Genomic DNA, 23,194 nt, shown 5'->3' on the forward strand with positions numbered 1-23,194 from the left:
AAAAAAAAAAAAAAAAAAAAAAAAAAAAAAAAAAAAAAAAAAAAAAAAAAAAAAAAAAAAAATTATCAGCCATAGTATATTAGTTGTATAGTTAACAATATTGACAAGGAAAAAATATTAATGTATTGGATGGAATACTTATAATTCTGAGAGAAAACTCAAATAGGAACACCTTAAACTATGAGCATGCTAATATTTACTTACGAAGCCTGAAGAAACTGGTCCTGGGTCTATTCAAGCCACTCAATGATACTGGCACTCTTATCTTAATGTTGCAACTTTACAAATCTTGAGTTTGCATTGTAGTAAAAAGCAAAACAAAACAATTTAAAAAAACTTCTTCCCCTCCCTTAGAGAGGAGCCTAGGGATAGCCTCCTCCCAAACTCCTCTGGGGAAAACCATCCTTTCAGAGGCCTCCCAGAGGGTTCTTCCTGTGTCTAACTGGCTCATGCTGAGTTACATGGTTATCTCTAGGAGGCAGGCAAAGAGCAGGGCGTTGGAAATAATGGTTTATTAAAACTGTTTACTCTGCGACTAGGGTATATATCTCAGGGAAGATCAAAACTTAATACAATGCAGGACCAGGGGAATCAAATGATAAGAACACTTGAAAAACATCTATCATCACAATGGGGTTACATGGTTATAGGACCTTCTCAAGTAGACAGAACATCAGTTCTCAGCTAATTTGATACCAATGGATCCAGTGAAATTTCCTGATTTTTATAAATCAGTCAAGGCTGCAGTTTTACTAAGAAGCTTTCCCTTCCTTCTCCTATTCAGGAGTCTTATCCAAAGAAGAGGAATTACCCCATGGAAATCGTACCATCTGCTTCTCTGGACACATTCTCTTCGGAAAACGAGAACTTCCTTTGTGAACTCGTGGACACAGCTGTTACAAAGAAACCCTGCTCCTTAGAAATCGCAAGGGCACCTTCTCCTCGAAATGGTAATATTTCCGGCTCACACTTGGTCAATTCAATTTGCATATTCACATAAGTGAAAATACATTAGCAATATTTTATTTAATACTATATTATCAAAACAAAAGTGCCTCAGGATAGCCCCAATGATCAATTTTGCATTTCAAGTTAATGCAGGTAAGCCATGGGTTGCAATGTGAGACCTCTTAATGATTAAGGGCTATTCATGGAGATGGGCCTGCCTTGTTGAAGCTACTTAGATGTGTTTTAATTGTTAGGAACCTAAGTCAGATATAATGCTTTGTGCCCTTGGTAGCAGGAGTCTTTATATAGACCTTACAGCATCCTATTTATTTCTAACTTATCAAATTATATTTAACTGCTAAATTTATTTTATCCTTATAGCATGTTTATAGCTGTTTTTTTTTTCTTTTTGTTGTTTGTTTGTTCGCTTTGTTTTGTTTTGTGGAGGATTGGTTTTGAGACAGGATCTCACTGTGTAGCTCTGGTTGTCCTAGAACTTACTATGTAAAACAGACTGGCCTTGAACTCAGAGAGATCTGCCTGTTTCTGCCTCTCAAGTGCTTGGATTAAAGGCATAAACTTTGATTTTTATTTTCTTTTTAAATTCATGTTACAAACTAGTGAGCAAGGCAAGACAAATACTGTCTCCATGCACTGCTAAAGAAAATGAATGTGTATCCTATTTACGATAAATTAATGATTGGGCCTAGGACTGAACATGAATATTTGCCTGACCATTGATGATGATCTACAGTATGTTTCTATAAGAGTGAATGGAGGAGGAAAGATTCAAGTTTCTACTCAGTATAGAGTAGACCTTTGGTAAAGTTTGGAAGAGAAGCTCTTTGGAGCAGGAGAAAGGTTGACAATCTAATGGCTGCTTATAGAAGTGAGCTTGTAAACCCAGGTGAGAAATGGTAAAGCCATAAGATTCTGGAGACTGGAAATAAATTTGGGAATGAAAAATACAGGTTACATGGACGATATTAAAGTGTTATGAAGCTGGAAATAAATTTGGGAATGAAAAGTACAGGTTACATGGACGATATTAAAGTGTTATGAAGGTAGCACAGGAAAAAAAGCAGGAAAGAGAGGGAAGTGGTAATGCTTTTTAGGAGAAAGTAAGACTTGGTCTGGTGGAGGGAGGTACTGCAGTTGAAACATTCAATGAAAGAAAAGGATGGGTAGATGTCAGCCATCAACAGCCCAAGTAAGTGCAGACATTTCTTGCCCAGAGATGGAAAGAGATAAATGTGGTTGTTATTATTATAGAGAAATTATGCTACATTTTCAAGTATGTTTATTTCTGTATGAGTTGGCACATTATGGTGGAGATAGTTCAGTAGCAGAGTGCTTGTCTAGTATGTACGAGGCTCTTGGTTCAGGTCCCAGTATTTTGGGCTGGGGTGGGGAAGCAATGGTTGAAAGAGTTAGAGAGGAGTTGAAGTAAAACCCAGAAAAGCCATTATAAATAATTGGCTACAAACTTTTAAGAGATGAACAAATAGACTTTGGGGAATGCTGAGTCAGGAGTACCATATGAATCATAAGCATACAGAAGGATAGTGAGGTTTGGATATGGTGAAAATATAGTAATAAAAATAGTTAAAAATTATGAAGTACTTATTACATGGTATGTGTATCACCTTGTTGTGGTAAATCTCCAACCCAAATATGCCCTGGCAATGAAAACACAACTCAATTAATATGAATACAAGCTGTGGGCCTAGATTGGGTAGATCTACCACTACACTACCATTCTCCCCATCTATGAGACCCCTTCCTACTTGCAGTTTCTCCAGGCCATGTGCTTCTGCCACCTTCCCCTCCTTCTCTGCCTAATCACTTGCTCTGGCCTTTATTTTACAAATTAAGGTGGGAAGGTTTACAGGAAATCACCTGATGCTGACTCATCCCACAGCCTGAGATACTTAGTTATGACTCTGTCTCAAAAAGTTTATGTTTTGATAATAAAAAGAATGAGTATCATTATAGAAATATAAACAGGGCAGCAAAAATGAAAAGCAGGACTCTGGGTTGCCAAAGCACCAGAAAAGCTGAAGTCCATCTTAGGGAAGGCAGAAGCCAAAGACAGGACACACCATATAGCAAAACAGCCTGGACACTGACTGTGCATGTATCCTGCCCCTCACAGGAGAAGGGAATTAGCATCAAATTACAAAAAGCCCAGAGCTATCCATAACATCACCTCATATAACCCTTAGGATGCTGTGAGCTATTAATATTATCTATCACTTTAGATGAAGAAATGGAGGCCCTGACACATTAGAGAGCCTCACAGGATTGTGTTAATAGGGTTGGATCTGGGGCTTGAACTTGAGTGATGGAATTTGTGTTGTTTGTCTAGTGCTATGGTACTACTTTATGTCAGGGGACAAGGTGAATTAGGAATGGTAAACAAAGAACTGGGTGTTAAGGAATATGGCTGTCAGATAAAGGTTCTCATGTGACAGTAAAAAATCAGAAAATATGTAAGGATAGCAGAAGATCAGATGAGCACAAGCTATAGACAAAGGCAGGCTACATGACTGATGAGAAGAAAACCAGTGCTCATAAGCATCTGTAGAAATGGGTGAAAGCTGCAACTTTGTGATAAGAGAGGTAACAGAGTACATGGTGGACTTGAGGGGAATGGTTCATTGAGATAGGAAAATATTGTCAAAATGTGCAAAGCTGTAAGGGAGTTTTGACTAGGACATAGACATAGGGATGGGTCAGGAGTGACAATAGAGGAAGGGGTGCAAGTGTGGAAGGGAGGTTTCTCCTTAGTCATCTGTCAACATCTCGATTTCCTTGATGTGCCAGAGGTATCTTGAATGCCAAGGACCTTGGGATAAAGAAGAGTTGTGCCTAGGTACAAAGGTCGATTCTCTGCTTCAAACAAGGAATGCTGTGGAAAAATATAGCGAGGAGAAATGTCTTAACAGCACCAAAAAGCTCCTGAGGAATTCACATAGTTGAATCACACCTAACTTTGGAGCCTGTTTTATCAATACATTAGAGAAGCAGGTAGACCAAAGCATTGGAGTGTGTGAGAAGCCTGTGCAGCAGCAAAGCCACATTTGTCCTGAGTAACCTGCTGTCAAGATGTGGTGCTTGGAGAGATGAATTTAGATATGGAAAGATCCCAGTATGAGGAGTCTACTATGAACACCGTCCTCCATAGACTGGGATTTTAAGGTTTACCCTAAATAGTAATGACAAATAATGCTGTCTCAAGCCTTCCATCCCAAAGAATTCACAGTCTTGATTTGTTGAGAGCAAAACAAGGGGGAGGATTCCTGAGGAACTTACAGTGTAAACTAGCCCTTGTACAGATTAGCACTCCAGCTTCATCTCATGTAGAAGTTCTGAAAACTGAATTTAGTTTAAAGCAATACCCTTGGGAATGAAGCAGAAACAATTATAACCCCTTGAGGAAGGAGAGTTGAATACTCTCTCATTTTTAGGCACCCAAATAATTCCATCAAATATTTTTCCTATTAAAATTAGCAGTTTACAGTAATTAAAGATGAAGAGAAGGGATCATCCAACAAGAACCAGCAGAGAGAAGGAAAAAAATATACACCTGAAAACACTTCATATATTGTTATTATCAGATGTGGAGTATAAAATGACCACACAAAGATAAAGAGATCATGCTGAAGTAATTTCAGGCAAAGAGAAGCTTTGGAAAAATAAATACCACAATATATTTGAGAAAAAAAAAGTAAGCTTCTAGAACCGGAAAAGGATGGTACATACAACATATGAATTAAAAAAAAAAAATCAGTGTGTGGATAGTCTAAGAGATTCCAGCTGAAGGAAGTGTTAAAGGACGGGAAATGGGCCAAGAAGAATATTCTCAGAACACTATGCAGAAAAGAAAATGATAAAACGGAAGCATATATGTTATGGAGTGTACATATCAAGAATTTCTCACATCTCTGATTAAAGTTTCAGAGTTCTGAAAGTGATATAGTTGAGGAGACAGTGTTCCAAATAGCCCTGCTGTAAGACATCTATTTCAGAAGGACGTTAAATGAATGGTAAAGTTTGTCAGATTATATGATATGTAAGGATATTATAAGGCTATAATAATTCATAGAGTCCTTTGAAGGTGATGGGAAAGAGCATTTAACCTCTCTTGGAAGCAGAAGGTACAATTTATGAAGAGAGGATGCGTGTGCAGTCTGTCTATTGCTACTTGAAAGCTTCTAAGCTTATACCGATAACAGTAATGTATTGTCTCGTGGATCTGTGAGTCTATCAGGATAGTTTTTGCAAGGATCACCTTTCTATTACATTGTTTCAGCTGGGATTGCTCAGTTGGAGTATTTGGAAAGCCACCTTTTGTTTTTCTTTTTTCCGTGTTAGGAATTGAACCCAGAGTACTACATGTGCTAGGTGCTCCAACTCTGAGCTACATCTCCACCCTATAGAGAACCAGTGATGCCAAGTCTAGTTAGAAGATGGAGCTTATTGTTCTGCAGGTCTTAACTATTATAAAAGTCACTAGAAGAAGGCCCCCAAACAATGTTTATAAAGCTATCACTTTGATGAGCTAGGATCTAAAGTTATTAGGTTGTTCTCCTGAAAGCTCTTTATCATAATTGACATTTAAAGTGCATCTTTGTCATCTGTTGGGAGAGGTGATATGGGAGTAAAAAATTTGTAATATGTCATGTTCTGATTGGAGATAACAGTTTACCCACCCACCATTGTTTGCCCAAGATATCAATATTTAGAGAGTTTTAAAACTTACTTGAAATAAATTGGAAACTTGCTTAACTTTTAAAAAGGAAGAAGATGGAGCCTAGCTAGATACCGGGCAGATTGTAATGGCTATGAACTGAGAGCTTAGCTGAGGCTGTGGAGTGGAGACCATTTATCTTCTGTGGATGCCATGCTTTTCCTTTGAGCATTGGCTGGATTCCGAAGATCACTGTGTCTCCCCACTACTAGTGGAAATGCTAGGATTTCTATTCTGTTACCATTTTGTGCTCTGCAAATCTGGGATGCCAGCATGTCTAGGCTTCTGGTGAGGCCTCTCTTGCTGGCTTGTGGACAGCTGCCATTTCACTGTACTTATGCCTGTTCATTATGTGTGTACTGAGTTGATAATGATGTTAAAGATGCCCAACCCCCCTCCACCTCTGCCTTCTGATTATTAGGGTCATAAGCTTGAGCTAGCATACCTGGCCTATGATACATACTTATGCATCTTGGGCTATGATAAGTGACCATATTTAAGGTAAAGACTCCAGAGAGATCAGGACCCTTCTTCACAGCTTGCAGTCATCCTTTCTCTCTTTGAAGTCCTCACCAATGGCTTCAGCAGACTCCTTGAGTCCCCGTAGCTTCTCCCCTCAAGCTTTTCAGTGTTCATAGTCATTTAATTTCAGCTTCCCCAGCTTCTGCCTGCTGACATGTCACAATGTTACAGCTACAGATTTTAGATTTTTCTACTAGATCACCCAGTTTCCAACTGTCAAATTCTCTCTGGTTATTGATTGCCACATAATACACCAACCTTAATACTTAGTTGAAATAACAACAACAACATACAATCATTTATTGTGCTTGTAAATCTGCAGTTCTGGGATGGCTCTGTTGGAATTTCTTGCTTGCTGTTCCAGCTAATTATGCTAGGGCATCTTGACTAAAGACTGTAGTAGAATCTGTGTACAAGATCATATCATCGGCCAGGTTTGTTGGCTCAAGCTTACGACCCAGGAGGCAGAGGCAGGTGGGTTACTGTGAATGCTGAGCTAATTTAAACAGATCTCAAATGAACATCTTACCTTTCATATCTGTTGTGGCCTACTTGGATTGCTCATGATGTATGTTGAGTTTCCAAGAACAAACAACCCGAGAAAATGTGACAGAAGGTGCACTTCTTTTTAAGGCATAGCTCTAAATGGTGATGTCATTCTCCTATAGTCAAGAGCCTTCCTGCATTAAAGTGGAGGGAATTTGCTTCCTCTGACCCTTGATAAGGGAACTCTACATCATAGCATGAGAAGTTATTTATCTAGCTGCTTTTAGAAAGCACAAATTCATACAATTACCTGAGTTGCTGTTATTTTGTAAAAGTAACTTTTATTCGCCAGATGTAATTGTTGTCTCAGAGGCTTACCCTTTCCAGCTCTTTCTGAACTTGGCTGGCTGGTTCAACTCAGCTGTTAGGGCTCAAACTCCTCTCCAAGCTGAATGATTCAATCTGGCTTCCCTCAGAGTCTCACTGAATTGCTCTGATGGGCCTCAAACTAACAGAGAAATTGTTCTAATCTTCTGGCTCCTTCTTATCCTTTGGTTTCAACTGACTCTGCTTATCTGCACTGAACTGCATGAAGTCACAAACAAACTCTGCTCCACTGTACTGCACTCACTGCACTGACTCATAGCTGACTGACTGTTTCTCCCTGTGCTTCATATCTTAAGTGGCTTCTCTTTCTTGTGCTGTCCTCATAAGAGTTAGGTTTATCCTATCTCTCACTCATCCTGTCAGATCTCTCCGTGATTCATCACTTTGTCTGCCCTTCAATTAGACATTACTTTCAAACATGGTTGCTTCCTTCTACAAACTAACTTTACCTTAAAGGTACATACTAGGTGTGTGTCTGTATTATAACCAGAGAGATTAAAGGTGTGTGGCAGATCACACAGACCTAGGTCTTTGGATGTTATCCTTTGCCAGAGCAGCCATATTGCTGGCTTAAAATTCCTCTACAGTTTTGTTTTGTTTTCTAAATGGAACAAGAGTGAATCTGCATGGGTATATGATTCCCCCCTTTTGCCTTTGATAGTTGAGTTTAGTATAAAAATCAGCTTGACAAGTTAACCCAGCTGAATTTATAAAATTTGTGCTTTGGACTGTGTTTATGAATTCTACTAGTAGGGAATGTAAATTTAAAGTGGAAATTATGTGTTTTTTTAATCATAGGAATAAAAATTGAATATAGATTCCTGTCAGGGACTCCTAAGGAACTGCTCTCAATAATCACCAAAGCTAGTGACATACCATCAGCATAGGTGTGTTTTTATTGGCTAGATTAGGAAACAGTTTGCATGCCCTATTCTACTGCTGTTCCATTCTACTCATTCAGTTAACCTGTATCACTAGGATTCACAGATCCTGACATTTCCAAGTGCTCCACTGCTATGAGTCCTTTACGACGTGTGTTTAGCTTTGCACTGTCCTTTCATGACCACCCTAGTGAGCTGATGAACTTGGGGAAAGCACTGACCTCTCTTGGAGCTACATATGTGTCCTTGCAGATGCGAAGACAACTCCTAATGCAGACAAGTCTCAGACTGGATGGGGTGGAATCTACCTACTTTCCCATCCAATGTATGTTCACTAAGCACCTCTTGTGTTCTGTGAATCGTGTTAAGTGTTGCCAAGGAAATAGAGGTGAGGTGCAAGTCCCCAAAATTAGAAAATTCAAAGTTAGTAAGTGTAACAAGCAAAGCAAAGCACTCCTGGATTGTAGGAGAAGAGGGATACGAGTTATGATTTCCAACAGATACTTCCTGATTTTGGACTCAACTATAGATGGTTAGATGGATGGATGAAAGAAGGTTTATAACTCTGTAGCCAAGGGACAGTATTGTAGAGTTCCATGGGCATGGAAGAATGAAATTCACTCAGAGACTAACCTCATAGGGTATAGGATGCTGCTAAGAAGGAATGAATACTAAGAAAGAGAGGAGAATATGCCATCATCTGGTATTTGTTTTAGAATGACTATACAGAAACAAAATGGGTTTGAATTGTCCAGAGGTAAGGTTGGAAGCAGGAAGAATATCTAACCAATCAATGTGGATCCTGGTTAGAGCCTTGAATGTCAACTAGACACGACATAAAGTCATCTGAGAGGGGAATTTTCAATTGAAGAATTATCTAGCTTAGAATGGCCTGTGAATATATATATGGGTGATTATCTTGATTATTAATTGATGTTGATGGGCCCAGCCCTAAGCATCATTAGGTTCATGTCCAACATCTAGGACAATTTAGGCTATATAGCAAAGTTAACTAAGCATGGGCCAGACAGTTAGCCAGCATGAACTATTCCTAATGGTTTCTGCTGCAAAATCCCTCCTTGACTTCCTGCCCTGACTACCCTCAATAATGGATTTTTACCTGGAACTGTAAACCCTTTATTCCCCAAAGTTTCTTTTTGTCATGGTATTTATTTCAGCCATGGAAAAGCAACTTAAATAGTATACAATCAACAAGAAATGACTGGCCAACCAAAGGTAATGGTAGGGAAGGGGGGAGGGATGCTGAGAGCTGTGTAGGAGTAAAGATCATTCCTTCTCCCTTCATAGACTCTGACATTTTGGAAATAAATAGCCAGTGCATTAGGGAACTGTCTCTCCAGGAATGCATGCAATGGATGACTTGGTTGAATGGTCTGGTATAGGTTTAAAGCAAAATGGAATGACTGTTCTGCAATGGAACTGCCCTGGAAACTTTCCTTGTGGGAGGAAGGAGGTGGAAGAGAGAAGATTTTGCATAGGAACTACCCTGAAAACCTTTCTTGTGGGAGGGGGGAGTGGGAAGAGACAAGAGAGACATCAAGGATGGTCATATCTTAAAAGGAACACCTAAAGATTTAATTGTTTGTCCTCCACTGTTGTAGTAAATATTTAGTCTCAAACAAGGGGTTCTACCCCACCTTTGATCATTTAGTTCCTGGATAAAATACACAGAACTTTTGTATTTATAATAAGCCTTTTATGCCCTAGAGTTTGGCAGATATCTGTACTCTGTTATTAATATCTAGTTCCCTATCAATAACCCTGAGTTATAACTTGTTATGTTTTATCCTGGCTGCTCTTAACTCCAATTGGCCAGCCCCATAGCCATGTTTTCATGACTCACTTACCCCATAGTATCTTCTCTTCTCTTTCCCTTCTTCCCAGCCGAGAGGTCTCTCCTCGACTCCAAGCCCAGGAACTGAAACTATGCCTGTCTTTCTTCTGCCCAGCTATAGGCTGTAGGCATCTTTATTTATCAATCAGGGATAACGGGGAGGGGGGGGCAAGGTTATATAGCATCACTTGTGTATGTGTAGATTCTCTCATGCCTAGGGGCAACCAGGCCTTGGAGGCCAATATTTAATACTATAGTACATAGCAAAAGACCAGACCTCAACATTCCACACAAAAAAGGTTTTAAGAGTTTGCATCTCAATTCTTGGCACCTTGGGTATGATCTTATTTGCAGAATTTATAGATAGCATCTTCATAGAAGTAATAAAGTAATTAAGTAGGATTTACTGGGCATGTCCAACCGATGGCCACGTGCTTCAGAAGAAGCTATGAACATAATTGTTAACTTATACTAAACATTAGAAGCTGTGTCTGCTTGCTTATTTGTTTGTTTGCTTGCTTGCTTGCTTGCATTTTGTCTGTATTTTGGCAGAGGAGTAACTGGATTGTGTGATTTCCTAGCATCAGTTTTAGAAATGGCAACAATGTGATATTGCAATGTCAAAAGATTTGGTGTGCCTGTCAGAAGTACAGTATGAGTTGTGTTTTTATATCCTCACCTAATAATGTCTGTGCCACTCCCAAGCAGAACCATTGTTCATTGAAACAGTTAATGAATGACCCCATGGATAGGCCATCTTAATATACACACCATTTCTTAAATGAATGTAACCTATTCCCTGTGGGCTGAGAATGATGACAATCACTCAAGTCAAATAGCTTTGACCATAGCAGGAAATCTGTATCCAAAAATTGTGCCTACAATTCATTCCTTGGTGCACCAGAACTGTCAACTCTTAGCTTAGCTACTATGGAGGTAAAATCCTTTGGTGATGTGAGGGACATTGAAGTACAGCCTTATTACAATGAACTCCAGTGTCTAAAAATTGTTCTCATTTTGGGTTTGTACCACAGTAAGAGCTAAGATTTTAAAGCTCTACTAAAAACAAAACAAATGAACAAACAAAAAAACTTTATCTATTTATGTTCATTTAATAACATGTCCACCATTTTATGATTGATATAAAAATATATATACTGTGTTGAATATAAAAGAAGACATTAATATTTAAATATATATCTTCATGTTACCCATTCCAAAGAAAGATTTAGACCCATATTATCATTTTATATCCATTGATTAAATTTATATTTCTCTCTTCATATCAATTTTTAAGTTCAATTTATTATGAATAAAATAAACTTAGGCCATGTTAAAAAAAGAAGAAAAAGTAGATCTTAAAACAGCCAATATTTCACCAGTGTTCATATCAATGGTGCTTTATTTAATAAAACTACTTGTAAGGGAAAAAAAAGAAATTGAAAAGGCAGTGTGTGAAGTGACACAAGACTATAGCCCTCTCCAAGCCAAGCAAAGAGGCTTTAGCCGACTGAGCCTTCTCACCGACCGCACAAGGCATCTGTCCTGCTGATGCCTTGATGTGGGACCTCCCCGCCTCCAGCCTAAGAACTAAGAAAGAAATGTTTGGTGTGTATACTATAAATTTTGGTGCATTATAAAGGTCCAGTGGATCAAATGGAGAAACTTATAACCGCCCACACATGTTTAATGTATTAGCATGCATGGATCTGTCTGTACAAGCCAAATCCTCTCTGACTTTCTTATCTTAGAGGCTGAGCAATTTCTCCCTGGTAATTGGTAAAGCCATTCATAGAGGAAATATATCTCTTCTGAAAATATCAGTTATGTATGCATATTAGTCTCCTTTTTGTATTCATTAAGCAGATGAGCAAAACTTTTTTAAAACCATAGCTACTAGTTTACTTTTAATATAAAAGTAAATTAGTAGTTTATTTATATTCAACAACCAGACTTTATAATTCAACCAAAAAGTGATTTTTTTTCCTCCAAGGAACACTTTGCGAGGGCCTCAGTGACTGCAGATTTCATATGGAATAAGAATAACACTGGACTGCTAACATAAGGATCGCTGAGATTCCATTTCTCTGTGCTGCCACTATTAAAATGTCTATTTTCCCTCAAGCAGAGCAGTGTATATTTTCATGGAAGTGACTCCGTTATATAAACGTACAGCAACATCAAAAAATGAATTAATGAAGGAGTTGTCTTTAAAAGAAAATGGCTGTAATGTCAGTAAGAAGCCTTTATGAAGTAGTAGATGCCATCAAAGATGATGTTTTATTGTCTGCCCTTCATTTAATTTTATCCTTCACAAGGGAATTTTTCCATTTTGTGGTAACTAAGCAACCTGTTATTTTGAATCACTTAGTGCAGGCTTTGCACAGTATGGGTGCTCAATAAATCCATTTTGATTAATGAGCAATTTATAACAACACCAGCAAAGACTGTTTCCAATCCTGTTGAGAGAGAATGGATGATCTCCGATAAAAGGGCACATTCCAAAGTGACATGCTAGGATAGTGGGGTTCTTGGTTACCTCTGTTCAATTTGCTAATGTGCTTACTGGACCACGGTTTGCCCAAAGTTGAAATGTCACCTGTGAGTAATCTTCTATATTCCATTACACCTTTTCTCCCATCTGCCACAGGCAGGATTGGGGGGATATGTGTAGGGAGCAGGGTTCTGTATATATATATATATATATATATATATATATATATATATATATATATGTTAGAGAGAGTGAAGATTCCTGAATTCTAATGCCAAAATTTTGAAATTAAAAGAATTCCAAGTGGACCAGGACAAACATTTCTCTCTGCTAAGCAAGAGAGCAATGTCAACATGATTTCTGAGGGCATGTTTAACTCATTTAAAAGAACAAACTATTTTTAAGGCCCTTGGAAGCATTCTTCTACATACAAATATTGGTTTTTCTGATAAGAACCATTTTTATCAGACAGCAGTTATTTATGTGGCATTTGCTCTGTGCTCAGTGGTTTTGTAGCCATTTATTAAGTCAGACATCTACATGGTAAATTGAAGGCACTGTGCTAGTCAGAGGGGAACAGAGGGAAAACCTGGGTTCACATGTTCATGGTAAAATCCTGGTCCATTAGCCACCTCCTTTATTCATATGGGCATCTTGACAAGGCAAATATTTCTTTCCCTTTGCTTGAATTGATGGAAACTTGCTATATTTTGAAACATTCTAAACAGAGAAAAAAAATCACCCCACATGAGTTTTACTTGTACTTTAAATGGATTAACACAAATTACAGATTAAGGCTTCTAAAAATACACCAAACTCTTGCTAAGATGAAAGTATAGGTCTTTTATGGTGTGCCTACCTTTTGGAACCAAGTTTCCCTGTAATGTCAGAGTGTGTATAGTAATGAGAGAGGTAATACTTAATTCATAAATTTATGCCCATGAAATTCAAGCAGCCCCTTTTCCTGCTCCATTTCTCTGTTGTGTTCTGATTTCAGGTGCTTTTTCTCCCTTGTCTCAGTAACTGATTTCATAGTTGAATTCATAAAGAACATACAAGCCATACACCTCTAATCTCAGAACTTTTGAGGCTGAGGCAGAAGGACCAAGATTTAGAGGTCAGCCTAGTCTACACGAGACTGTGTCAGACATTTAGTCAGACATGTACATGGTACCTTGAGGACACTGTGCTAGTCAGTAGGGAACAGAGAAAAACTGGGTTTACATGTTCATGGTGAAATCCTGATCCATCAGCCACCTCCTTTATTCATCCAAAAAGACCAAAGGAAAATTAAACAGGCAGATAGACAGATAGACATATAGACAGACAGACAGGCAGACATACACATAGGCATGCACACACACACACATACACACACACAAAGAGAGAGAGAGAGAGAGAGAGAGAGAGACAGAGAGACAGAGAGACAGAGAGACAGAGACAAAGAGAGAGAGAGACAGAGAGACAGAGAGAAAGAGACAGAGTCAGAGACAAATAGACAGACAGACAGAGACAGAGACAGAGATATACATGGAGAGAACAGGAAAGCTACCCCTGACTGCTGCTCTTTATTTGTCTACTTGTTAATATAGGTGGGGGTTTTCTCCCTGTTAGTGTATTCTCTATGTCATTTTCCCTTTTCATTCATTCTTTCCCCCTCCAGTGTATTATTTGTAGACAATCAGCATGTTGAAGACTCACAAATATTTATTCATAGTTATAAACACTTCTCATAATTTAAAGCTTGCCCATACAACCATTTCCCCATCTACCCACTATCTACTGAAAATCTATACCCGTGTCTCAAATGCACCACAATTAGTTTATACATCCCCACCTAAACTTCCTGATCTCTCCTTCATATCATCCTTTCTCAGCAGTTTCCTATTTCTGTAGACAGATTAATCATCTATCCACCTGCAGCCACCCAAGTGTCAGAATTGCCACCTCCTTCTCTATCAACTCTTAAATTCAGTTACCAAATCTTAGAGATTTTAGAAATAGGATAATTTTGGTCCTTATTTTCTGTCTTCCCAGATTTACTTGCTTCTCTTAGTTCCTTCTTGTCTTTGTTAGGGTTTTACTCTTATGAACAGACACCATGACCAAGGCAACTCTTATAAGGATATAATTTAATTGGGGCTGGCTTACAGGTTCAGAGTTTCAGTCCATTATCATCAAGGTGAGAACAAGCAGCATCCAGGCAGTCATGGTGCAATAGGAGTTGAGAGTTCTATGTCTTCATCTGAAGGCTGCTAGCAGAATACTCACTTTTAGCTAGGATAAGAGTCTTATAACCCACACTTATAGTGAGACACCTACTCCAACAGGGCTATACCTTCTAATCCTGCCACTCCCTGGGCTGAGCATATACACACCATCACACTACTGTTATTCTTTCTCATGGGTTATCCCCAGTAGTCCTATTTGCCTTCTTGTGTTTATACCATAGTCATGAATCCAATTGCATTATTCCACCAGTTAACACCCTGTGTAGCTTGCCATTGCTCTTAGAAAAATGATCCGAATTCTTACTAAGGATGTCTGACTGGTGTTAAAGTCACTGGTAAGATAAGCTGGTGTCTCAGTATTCAGTAGCTTTAACCTTCGGCCTGACCAGTTTCCACCTTATTCTACCAGACTCCTTAGTGACTTCAGATTTTTGAGAGGAACCTCTCCCTACTTCCAACCATCCTGCTCCTATTCTCTGCTGCCCAACTCCTTTCCCTATGTGGTTAGCTCATAGTCTTTCTCAGGGAACCCCTTTGGCATCCACATAGATCTTTTGCTCCAGAAGAAATGCAAATGCCTCAGGTTTCAACTCTTCTAATATTTCTTTCCTTGATAAGACTTAGGATTATTAATTATCATAATTAAAATTATGTAGTTATTTTAGGATTTCAGTTGTTTGATTTCTGTCACCAAAAATTTTACTCTCCCTATCCCAACCATATAGCTTCTACCCAAATCACTGTCGCAAACCACGTAAAGGAAAAAGTAGGTAATGTGTTGGAATAACTTATCCATAGTAACTTGATTTTTAAGCTAGTATGTAAGATAATACTCTCCTTACTATTCTACAAATAAGGGAGTCAGGCCATAAAATGGTTAGATCTTGCTAGTGGGCAAGAGTACTAGAATTGTAATATAAAGGGTTTATCCATATTCTCAACCATATTCCCAATTAAACATCCGATTATTGAAGCCTACAGTTTTGAGGGTGTCATCTGCCTGGGTTTGTCTTGTTTTATTTTGTTTTTCAGTTGTTTGTTTTTGATTTAGTGTCACAAAATAAATCTTGAATTTTTTTATTTTCAAAAGAAAATAGGAAGCTTTGGGAAGTTGCTTACTGTTTGTCAGAAAACCTGTGTGTGGCCACCTGTAAACATTACAGAATGTCTTCATCATTCTAAAGTAAATGGATGAATTTGAGACAACACAGAGGTCAAAAATGAATGATGGTAAGGTAATAATGATTCATCCAAAGGGAAGGGTCACTGAAGTCATGAAAATATGTTTGTTGTTTGATTAGTTTTATCTTGAGACAGGGTATTATGTATCCCAGACTTGCCCGAAACTTCCCCTGTGGCTGAGGATGCTCTTGAACTTCCAATCCTCCTGTCTCTCCCTCCTGAGTGAGTCTTACAGGAGTAGATCTGATTTGTGTGGAGCTGGGGAATGTGACTCAGACCTTCACATAGGCTAGACAACATGGCCCACTGAGCTACTTCCCATTCCCAAAGATAATGCTTTGGAGTGGGGATTATGTGGATTCTTACTATGGCACATGGTTACCTTTCAATAAATACCTGTCGAACCTTGAATGCCATTCAGTGTTAATATTATGCACATATTCAAATGAGGAAACCAGGAAGATGTTACATTGCAATACTGTCTTTAATGGTAAGATTACATGTGATGTTATTTAGTTTGCATACTTTTGTATTCTCCAAAAATTTCTAATGGTAATTAATTTTATAAAAATTAGAGAATGACAGAATAACTTATTCATCTATATGGTTAGCTATATTTTTTCCCATGGATTATGTCTAATTCATGTTAAATATGTATATTATTTCCTTCTTTGAAAGAAGTAAAATATACTTTGAATATATATGCTCTATAAAATGATGACACTAGCAATAATATTTTATCTATACAAGTTTTTAACTATTTTTGCTTACACTTCATAATATTTAAATTTTATACATTAACACAAAAATTGCACATGATGATTTGGCAGCACATGATGTTCAATATGTATATCTAGCATGTAATTAATATCTGTCTCCTAAAATGTTTATTACCATTATACTCCAGGAATATTCAATATCCTTTTGCCTAGCTGCTTGAGAGAGAGTGTACAGTCACTCTCTAGGAGTGCTGTGAGAATATTTTCATTTTCATGATCTTATTCTGTATGCTGATTGAAACCTTAGTAAGAGTGATTTTTCAGAGTCCAGAGTGTTAACTATTACATGATAGTGCCATATAATAAACGCTATTTTCAGTGCTTCTAAGAGGCCATGGCATTATAGCTCATGGGAATTCACAATTGCATAATCTCAGTCCATTCTAATGATTAAGCTCTTACTCCATAGGCTTACTTATTAATATTCTTCTGCTTAACCACTGTTGCATACAGCACTAAATTATAAAGTGTATTATTCTGCAAATGTAATCTTTCAGAAGTCCTTCATGATGCTTGTAGACCTATATTTAATACCTTTATTACCATCCCTACATTGTCTAGACATGCCAGATGTGTCTACCCCAAGCTTACTAACTCCCTTTACATCCTTTTATATAGATGCTTTATCATTCATAGCCTATTATACTATAACGGTTCTCTCTTTAGGTACTCCTACACTCCAATTAAGAAACATTAACTAAATTAGCTGACATATAGCTTCAGTCACACTGTACATTTAAATTGGAATTTTTTTATCAATTCTTATTGTATTCAAGATTCTATCCAGTAAATTGCATTTTATATTCATATTAGGATATACAAACTTGAGAAATGCAAACTAGATTGTTCTTTAAATGGTCCTGAAGCAATTTTTTAAAAAAGGGGAAAGATAAAAGTATAGGTTTTTGGTATTAATTTTCTCCTTAAATAGTTTTTAAAAATCAAGAATTAAAAGTATTTTCATTATTTAGTTGACCTTAGTTAAGAAAGCAATGTATTTACAAATGTAACAGCTTATCACATTGGTCTTAATGTGCAATAGTGCAATAGAGCAAAATAACAAGTAACTTGTTGAAAGGAATGAAAATTCATTGAAAAATTATCTGCCACTTTGTGTGTATACTTACAAGATCTTCATCAGTGTTTCCTCCTGCCCTTTGGAATGTTTCCTTTCCATATAACCATTCACTCACCCATCTATCCCATAAGCACCTGTTAAAGATTCTGGGCCTCCAGGCTCAGTAGGTTTATAGACTCATATAAAATAGTATGGGGGCCCATACCTTTAATCTCAGCACTAAGAAGGCCGAGGCAGGTGGATCTCTGAGTCCAAGGCCAGTTTGCTCTGTAGAGTGAATTCCAGGACAGCTAAGGTTATATGGAGAAAGCTTGTCTTGGGGAAAAAAAGACTCAGACAGAAAGAAAGCAACTAAAATGACATAATTTTAGCTGGAATACATTGCATAAAATAATGCAAGAGGCATCCAGCCAGACCCTGTTTGCATTCCCAGCAGATGCAATAGTCATCCAAGCAGACCTTTACTGCATTTCCAGCTGCATTCATTACTGCCTAATGACACACCCATTCTGTGTGGGCAGCTTACTCTTCCACTTCTATAGAGAGCATGGAGGGAAACTGCACACCATTTAATCACATGGTTTCTGCTCTTAATTTCCATCGAACTTGTTAGCGACTGTCTCCTGTGTCTCTTACCTGTGCGTAAAGAGAATAAAAAGAGTATTGGGATTGCTAAGAGCTATGCCATGAACAGAGTGAATTAGGTGAGCAGTTCATTCCCTTTGAAGATTAACTGCCGTTTAATCACAGGCATCTAGGGGGACCCTGGGTCATCATTACAACTGAAGTACTTTGATAAAGCATGGGAGAGAACATTCTGTCTAAGACTTGAGACACAGTGATACAGAAATGTCTCCAAACCTCCATAAATTCATGTACTTTTTACTTAATTATTTTCTTTAGGAGATCCTGTTAGATTCGTGTTGTTATTTTAGAATTTTCACATCACTGGTAATTAATGCTTATTTTCCTCCAAGTAGCTTTTATGAATGTTTATAGTCTCATTATAAAATTGAATAAATTATCTTAATACTTTTGCTTAAGACATACAAAGTAAAATTTAAAAAAATCTTTATACCCTACTTGTCAGAACCACAAACATTTTAGCACGCTTCTTTTTCTATGTTTTCCTGTGCATATTTTTGCATACATATGAAGGCTTGGTATACAGGCATTTGCATTGTATTTGCCTTTAAAGTAAACATGGTTCTCATTATTGAAGTATAACATGCACTATCGGCCTTATAAGATCCATAATGATTTTACCAGCAGAACCCTTGACCCTATTTTCTCCCACCCAGTACAACAAACCAAAAGTGAGAGATAAATGCAAGATTATAAGCCCAGCATTCTGAAAACCAAGATATTTACATGCTTGACTAGAAGAGAAACACAAGAAGCTAAGGGGGACTTGTATGGCAGTTCAGCTAATGGCTTGTCTAAGAAAATGAGGTTATAGCCATGGACAGAATGCATACTTATGGGCAATGGGGCCTGAAGAGCTTCATTTGAGTTAAGGCCAAAAGTCAGACCCATGCTGAAAGTGAGCAGCAGACACATTAAAATCCCAGGGCCTAAGAATAAGGAAGATAACAGTTGCTGTTCATAGAACACGTTAAAGTGAGCAAGGTAAACAAAGATACTAAGCCTTTTTATTAAATGCATCTCTACAGGATATTTTAAGAGAAAACATCAAAATTTAGGAACATAATTTATATTTTCTTTTTTTCTGGATTGATATTTTTTATTAGATATTTTATTTACACTTCAAATGATATCTCCTTTCCCAGTTTCCCCTCTGAAAAAAAGGGGGAAAAAACCCTGTTCCCTCCCCACCTCTCCCTGCTCACTAACCCACCCTCTTCTGCTTCCTGGCCCTGGTATTCCCCTACACTGGGGCATAGAACCTTCACAGGACCAAGGGCCTCTCCTCCCATTGATGACCGACTAGGCCATCCCCTGCTTCATATGCAGCTGGAGCCATGAGTCCCACTATGTGTACTCTTTAGTTGGTGGTTTAGTCCCTGAGAGCTCTAAGGGTACTAGTTTGTTCATATTGTTGTTCATTCTAAGGAGCTGCAAACCCTTCAGCTCTTTGGGTCCTTTCTCTAGCTCCTTCATTGGGGACCTTGTGCTCAGTCCAATGGATGGCTGTGAGTTTCTACTTCTGTATTAGTCGAGCACTGTCAGAGCCTCTCAGGAGACAGCTATATCAGGCTCCTATCAGCCAGCACTCGCTGGTATCCACAATAGTGTCTGGGTTTGGTGATTGAATATGGGAAGAATTCCCAGGTAGAGCAGTCTCTGGATTGTCCTTCCTTCAGTCTCTGCTCCATAGTTTGTCTCTATAACTCTTTCCATGGGTATTTTGTTCCCCCTTTTAAGAAGGAATGAAGTATCCACACTTTGGTCTTCCTTCTTCTTCAGTTTCATGTGGTTTGTGGATTGTATTTTGGGTATTCTGAGCTTCTGGGCTAATATCCACTTATCAGTGAGTGCATACCATGTGTGCTTTTTTGTGATTGGGTTACCTCATTCAGGATGATATTCTCCAGATCCATCCATTTCCCCAAGAATTTCATAAATTCACTGTTTTTAATAGCTGAGTAGTACTCCATTGTGTAAATGTACCACATTTTCTGTATCCATTCCTCTGTTGAAGGGTATCTGGGCTGTTTCCAGCTTCTGGCTATTATAAACAAGGCTACTATGAACATAGTGGAGCATGTGTCCTCATTACATGTTGGAGCATCTTCTGGGTATATGCTCAGGAGTGGTACTGCTGGATCCTCAGGTAGTACTATGTCCAATTTCCTGAGGAACCTCCAAACTTATTTCCAAAGTGGTTGTACCAACTTGCAATCCCACCAGCAATGAAGGAGTATTCCTCTTTCTCCACAACCTCGCCAGGATCCACTGTCTCCTGAGTTTTTGATCTTAGCCATTCTGACTGGTGATAATTTATATTTTCTAAGCCAATGGTGGAAAATTAGAGAAAAAGGAATATTTATTATTATTAATAAAGTTGGAGGTTAAAATACTTTTAACAGTAGGAAAAAGAAGGAAATTCACACACACACACATATACACATACACACAAAACTACAAAAGAAAAAAATAATTAATGACAGCATGACTATGTAGAATGTCATTTTTAAAATTCTTGCTGTTTAAAGTGATCTAGCAAGATAGAGTAACAGAATATTTCTTGAATAGGAAAGTAAAACAAAATACTGGGGCTGTGGAAATGACTTGTCCAGTTAAGTGTTTTCTGTGCCTGTGTGGAAACCTGGATTCACATCCTCAGCACCTATGTAAATGTTAAGTGTGGCAGCATGTGCCTATATCCTCAAACTAAGTAGGCATAGACGAGAGAACTTCTGAGATGATTTGAGTCAGTCTCAGCAGAACTGGCAAGTTCCAGGGTCAGTGACCAAACTGTGTTGTTAAAGAAACCAGAAATTTCTACTTCATCTATCCCCCACTCTTTCATAAGACTCCGTGAACTCTGCCTGATGTTCTACTTCATCTATCCCCGACTCTTTCATAAGACTCCATGAACTCTGCCTGATGTTTGGCCATGGGCCTCTGCCTTTGCCTCCATCTACTGCTGGATGAAGCAGCAGTCATGCTAGGAGACAGTTATGCTAGGTTCCTATCCACAAGCATAGCAGAGTATCATTAATAGTGTCAGGGGATGGCTCTCTCACATGAGATGGTTCGCAAGTTGGGGCAGTCATTGGTTGGCAGTTCCCTCAGTTCCTGCCCCATTTTTGTCCCAGCACATCTTGTAGACAAGAGAAATTTTAAGGTTTTGTGGATGGACTGATGTCCCCTCCCTTTTCTGGAAACTGTAGCAGGAAATTGAAAAAAAAGCGATTACCCCGCAATCTCTCTTGCCCTGCCAGTACCTGCTGGCCACATCACTAATGTTCCAGCGGGGTCCTGCTATCCTCCCCCAGCTAGCTAGATCATCTCACTTACATGCAACGCTCCACACACCCCACAGTTAGTCATCTAGTGCCTAGTTACCCGGTAGAAACATGACTCTTAAGGCTTAATTATCCAATCAGGTTTATATATCAATAAGATCACAATTTACAAGATGCCAATATAATAATTTCAGAGCCAAATGATAAAGATAAAGCTTTAACGCAATTATTGTAACCTTGAGAAAACCTTAGCAACCTGTGGCTGTTTAAAACCATGTGGGGTCTGGATCATCTTCCTGTTCACCTGCCTCCATGTTGATTTTTTTTTTTCTTCTCAGTCTTGCATCCTCCTCACTAAACTTCTAGTTCCACCTCTCTGTTCCTGTCCAATCACAGGCCTGTCATTGCCCTAATGTGACTGGACAGAGAAAATGCCACAACAGGAAACCCTGCCTAGCTATAGGAGGTAGCTACTTCAGTCTCTCTATCACTTGCTGGTAAGGATCTCAGTTAGGGTCAACCCCATAAGCTTGCCATATGCTCCCACATCCCAGGCCTCCAACTAGTCACTAGAGATGCCCCCCCATCTCCATTCTCACTCCCAGCCCTCTCATGATCCCATCCCCATTCCCCTACTCACCCCCTCTCCTATCCACTTCCCTCTCTCTCCATCTACCTCCATTAACTATTTAGTTTCTCCTTTGAGTGAGATTTACACATCCTTCCTTGGGACCTCCTTATTACCCAGTTTCTTTGGGTCTATGGATTTTAGCATGGTTGTCTTGCACTTTATGGCTAATGTACAGTTATAAGTGAGTACATACCATACATGTCTTTCTGGCTCTGGGTTACATTACTCAGGATGATATTCTCAAGTTCCATTCATTTGCCTGGAAAATGTCATGATGTCTTTGCATTTAATAGCTGAATAGTGTTGTGGGTTTGGTTTAATGTTTGTATTATGTTAATTGGGTTCCCAAAATTATATGATAATCTAGAATGTAAGACTCTGAAGATCCCTGCTTTGTTCTTATATGATTAATTTTTAATAGTGAGAGCAAGGCCTAAATTTATTTATTCATCTATGTATATTTAAATTTCTCCTTCTGTGGAGATTAATATCTCTATGGATATATATATCATCTTTTTCCTTATATAACTTTAATTTACATCATTTCTTATGTATTTAACTTTAATTATATTTTTTTCTACTTACTGTATAAGTCTATTTTCAGGCTATTAATTTATCCTACTTGGCTAAGTAATCTCAGAATTTCTGTGTATCCCACACTTAAAGAACCCAGCTGCCTGCCCTGACATAGATCTTTTTAAAAAACTTTTAAAGCATTTTTTTTTCTTTTTTATCTTTAAAAGTAATTAAATCAAATTTTATTCATTCTCCCTACTGTCCTTAAAAGTGGTAATTTAGTTTATTTTCATGTTATTTAGACCCGTTTTCTTTAGCCTGTCTTATCCCAATAGGAACTCTTAATATTTGTGGCCCAAGCTCTCTTTAGTAGCCCAGAGAGAGCATCTGGCTGAAGCTTTAGTCTGTCACCTGTGTCCCTGAGTTGGCCTGGGTATGTCCTACCCTTAAGTCCTAAACCCCAGAATTATGTGTGTCAATTTAGCACTTCTTTTGTTTTAGTTTCAAACCTGTGCTGCT

General features: G+C 38.3%; 1 protein-coding gene across 12 annotated transcripts in view; it reads left to right on the forward strand.

Annotated features, from left to right (window-relative positions):
• Anks1b (ankyrin repeat and sterile alpha motif domain containing 1B) overlaps positions 1 to 23,194 on the forward strand; it is a 1,082,674-nt gene that overhangs the window by 386,868 nt on the left and 672,612 nt on the right. For all 12 annotated transcript variants that reach the window (XM_031349133.1, XM_031349134.1, XM_031349137.1 and 9 more), the window contains one exon: positions 785 to 950. In XM_031349133.1, the coding sequence (XP_031204993.1) occupies positions 785 to 950 (166 nt within the window). The remainder of the gene's footprint in view (positions 1 to 784; positions 951 to 23,194) is intronic.

The sequence above is a fragment of the Mastomys coucha genome, unplaced genomic scaffold (assembly GCF_008632895.1).
Source record: "Mastomys coucha isolate ucsf_1 unplaced genomic scaffold, UCSF_Mcou_1 pScaffold4, whole genome shotgun sequence".
In the NCBI taxonomy this organism is placed as follows: domain Eukaryota; kingdom Metazoa; phylum Chordata; class Mammalia; order Rodentia; family Muridae; genus Mastomys; species Mastomys coucha.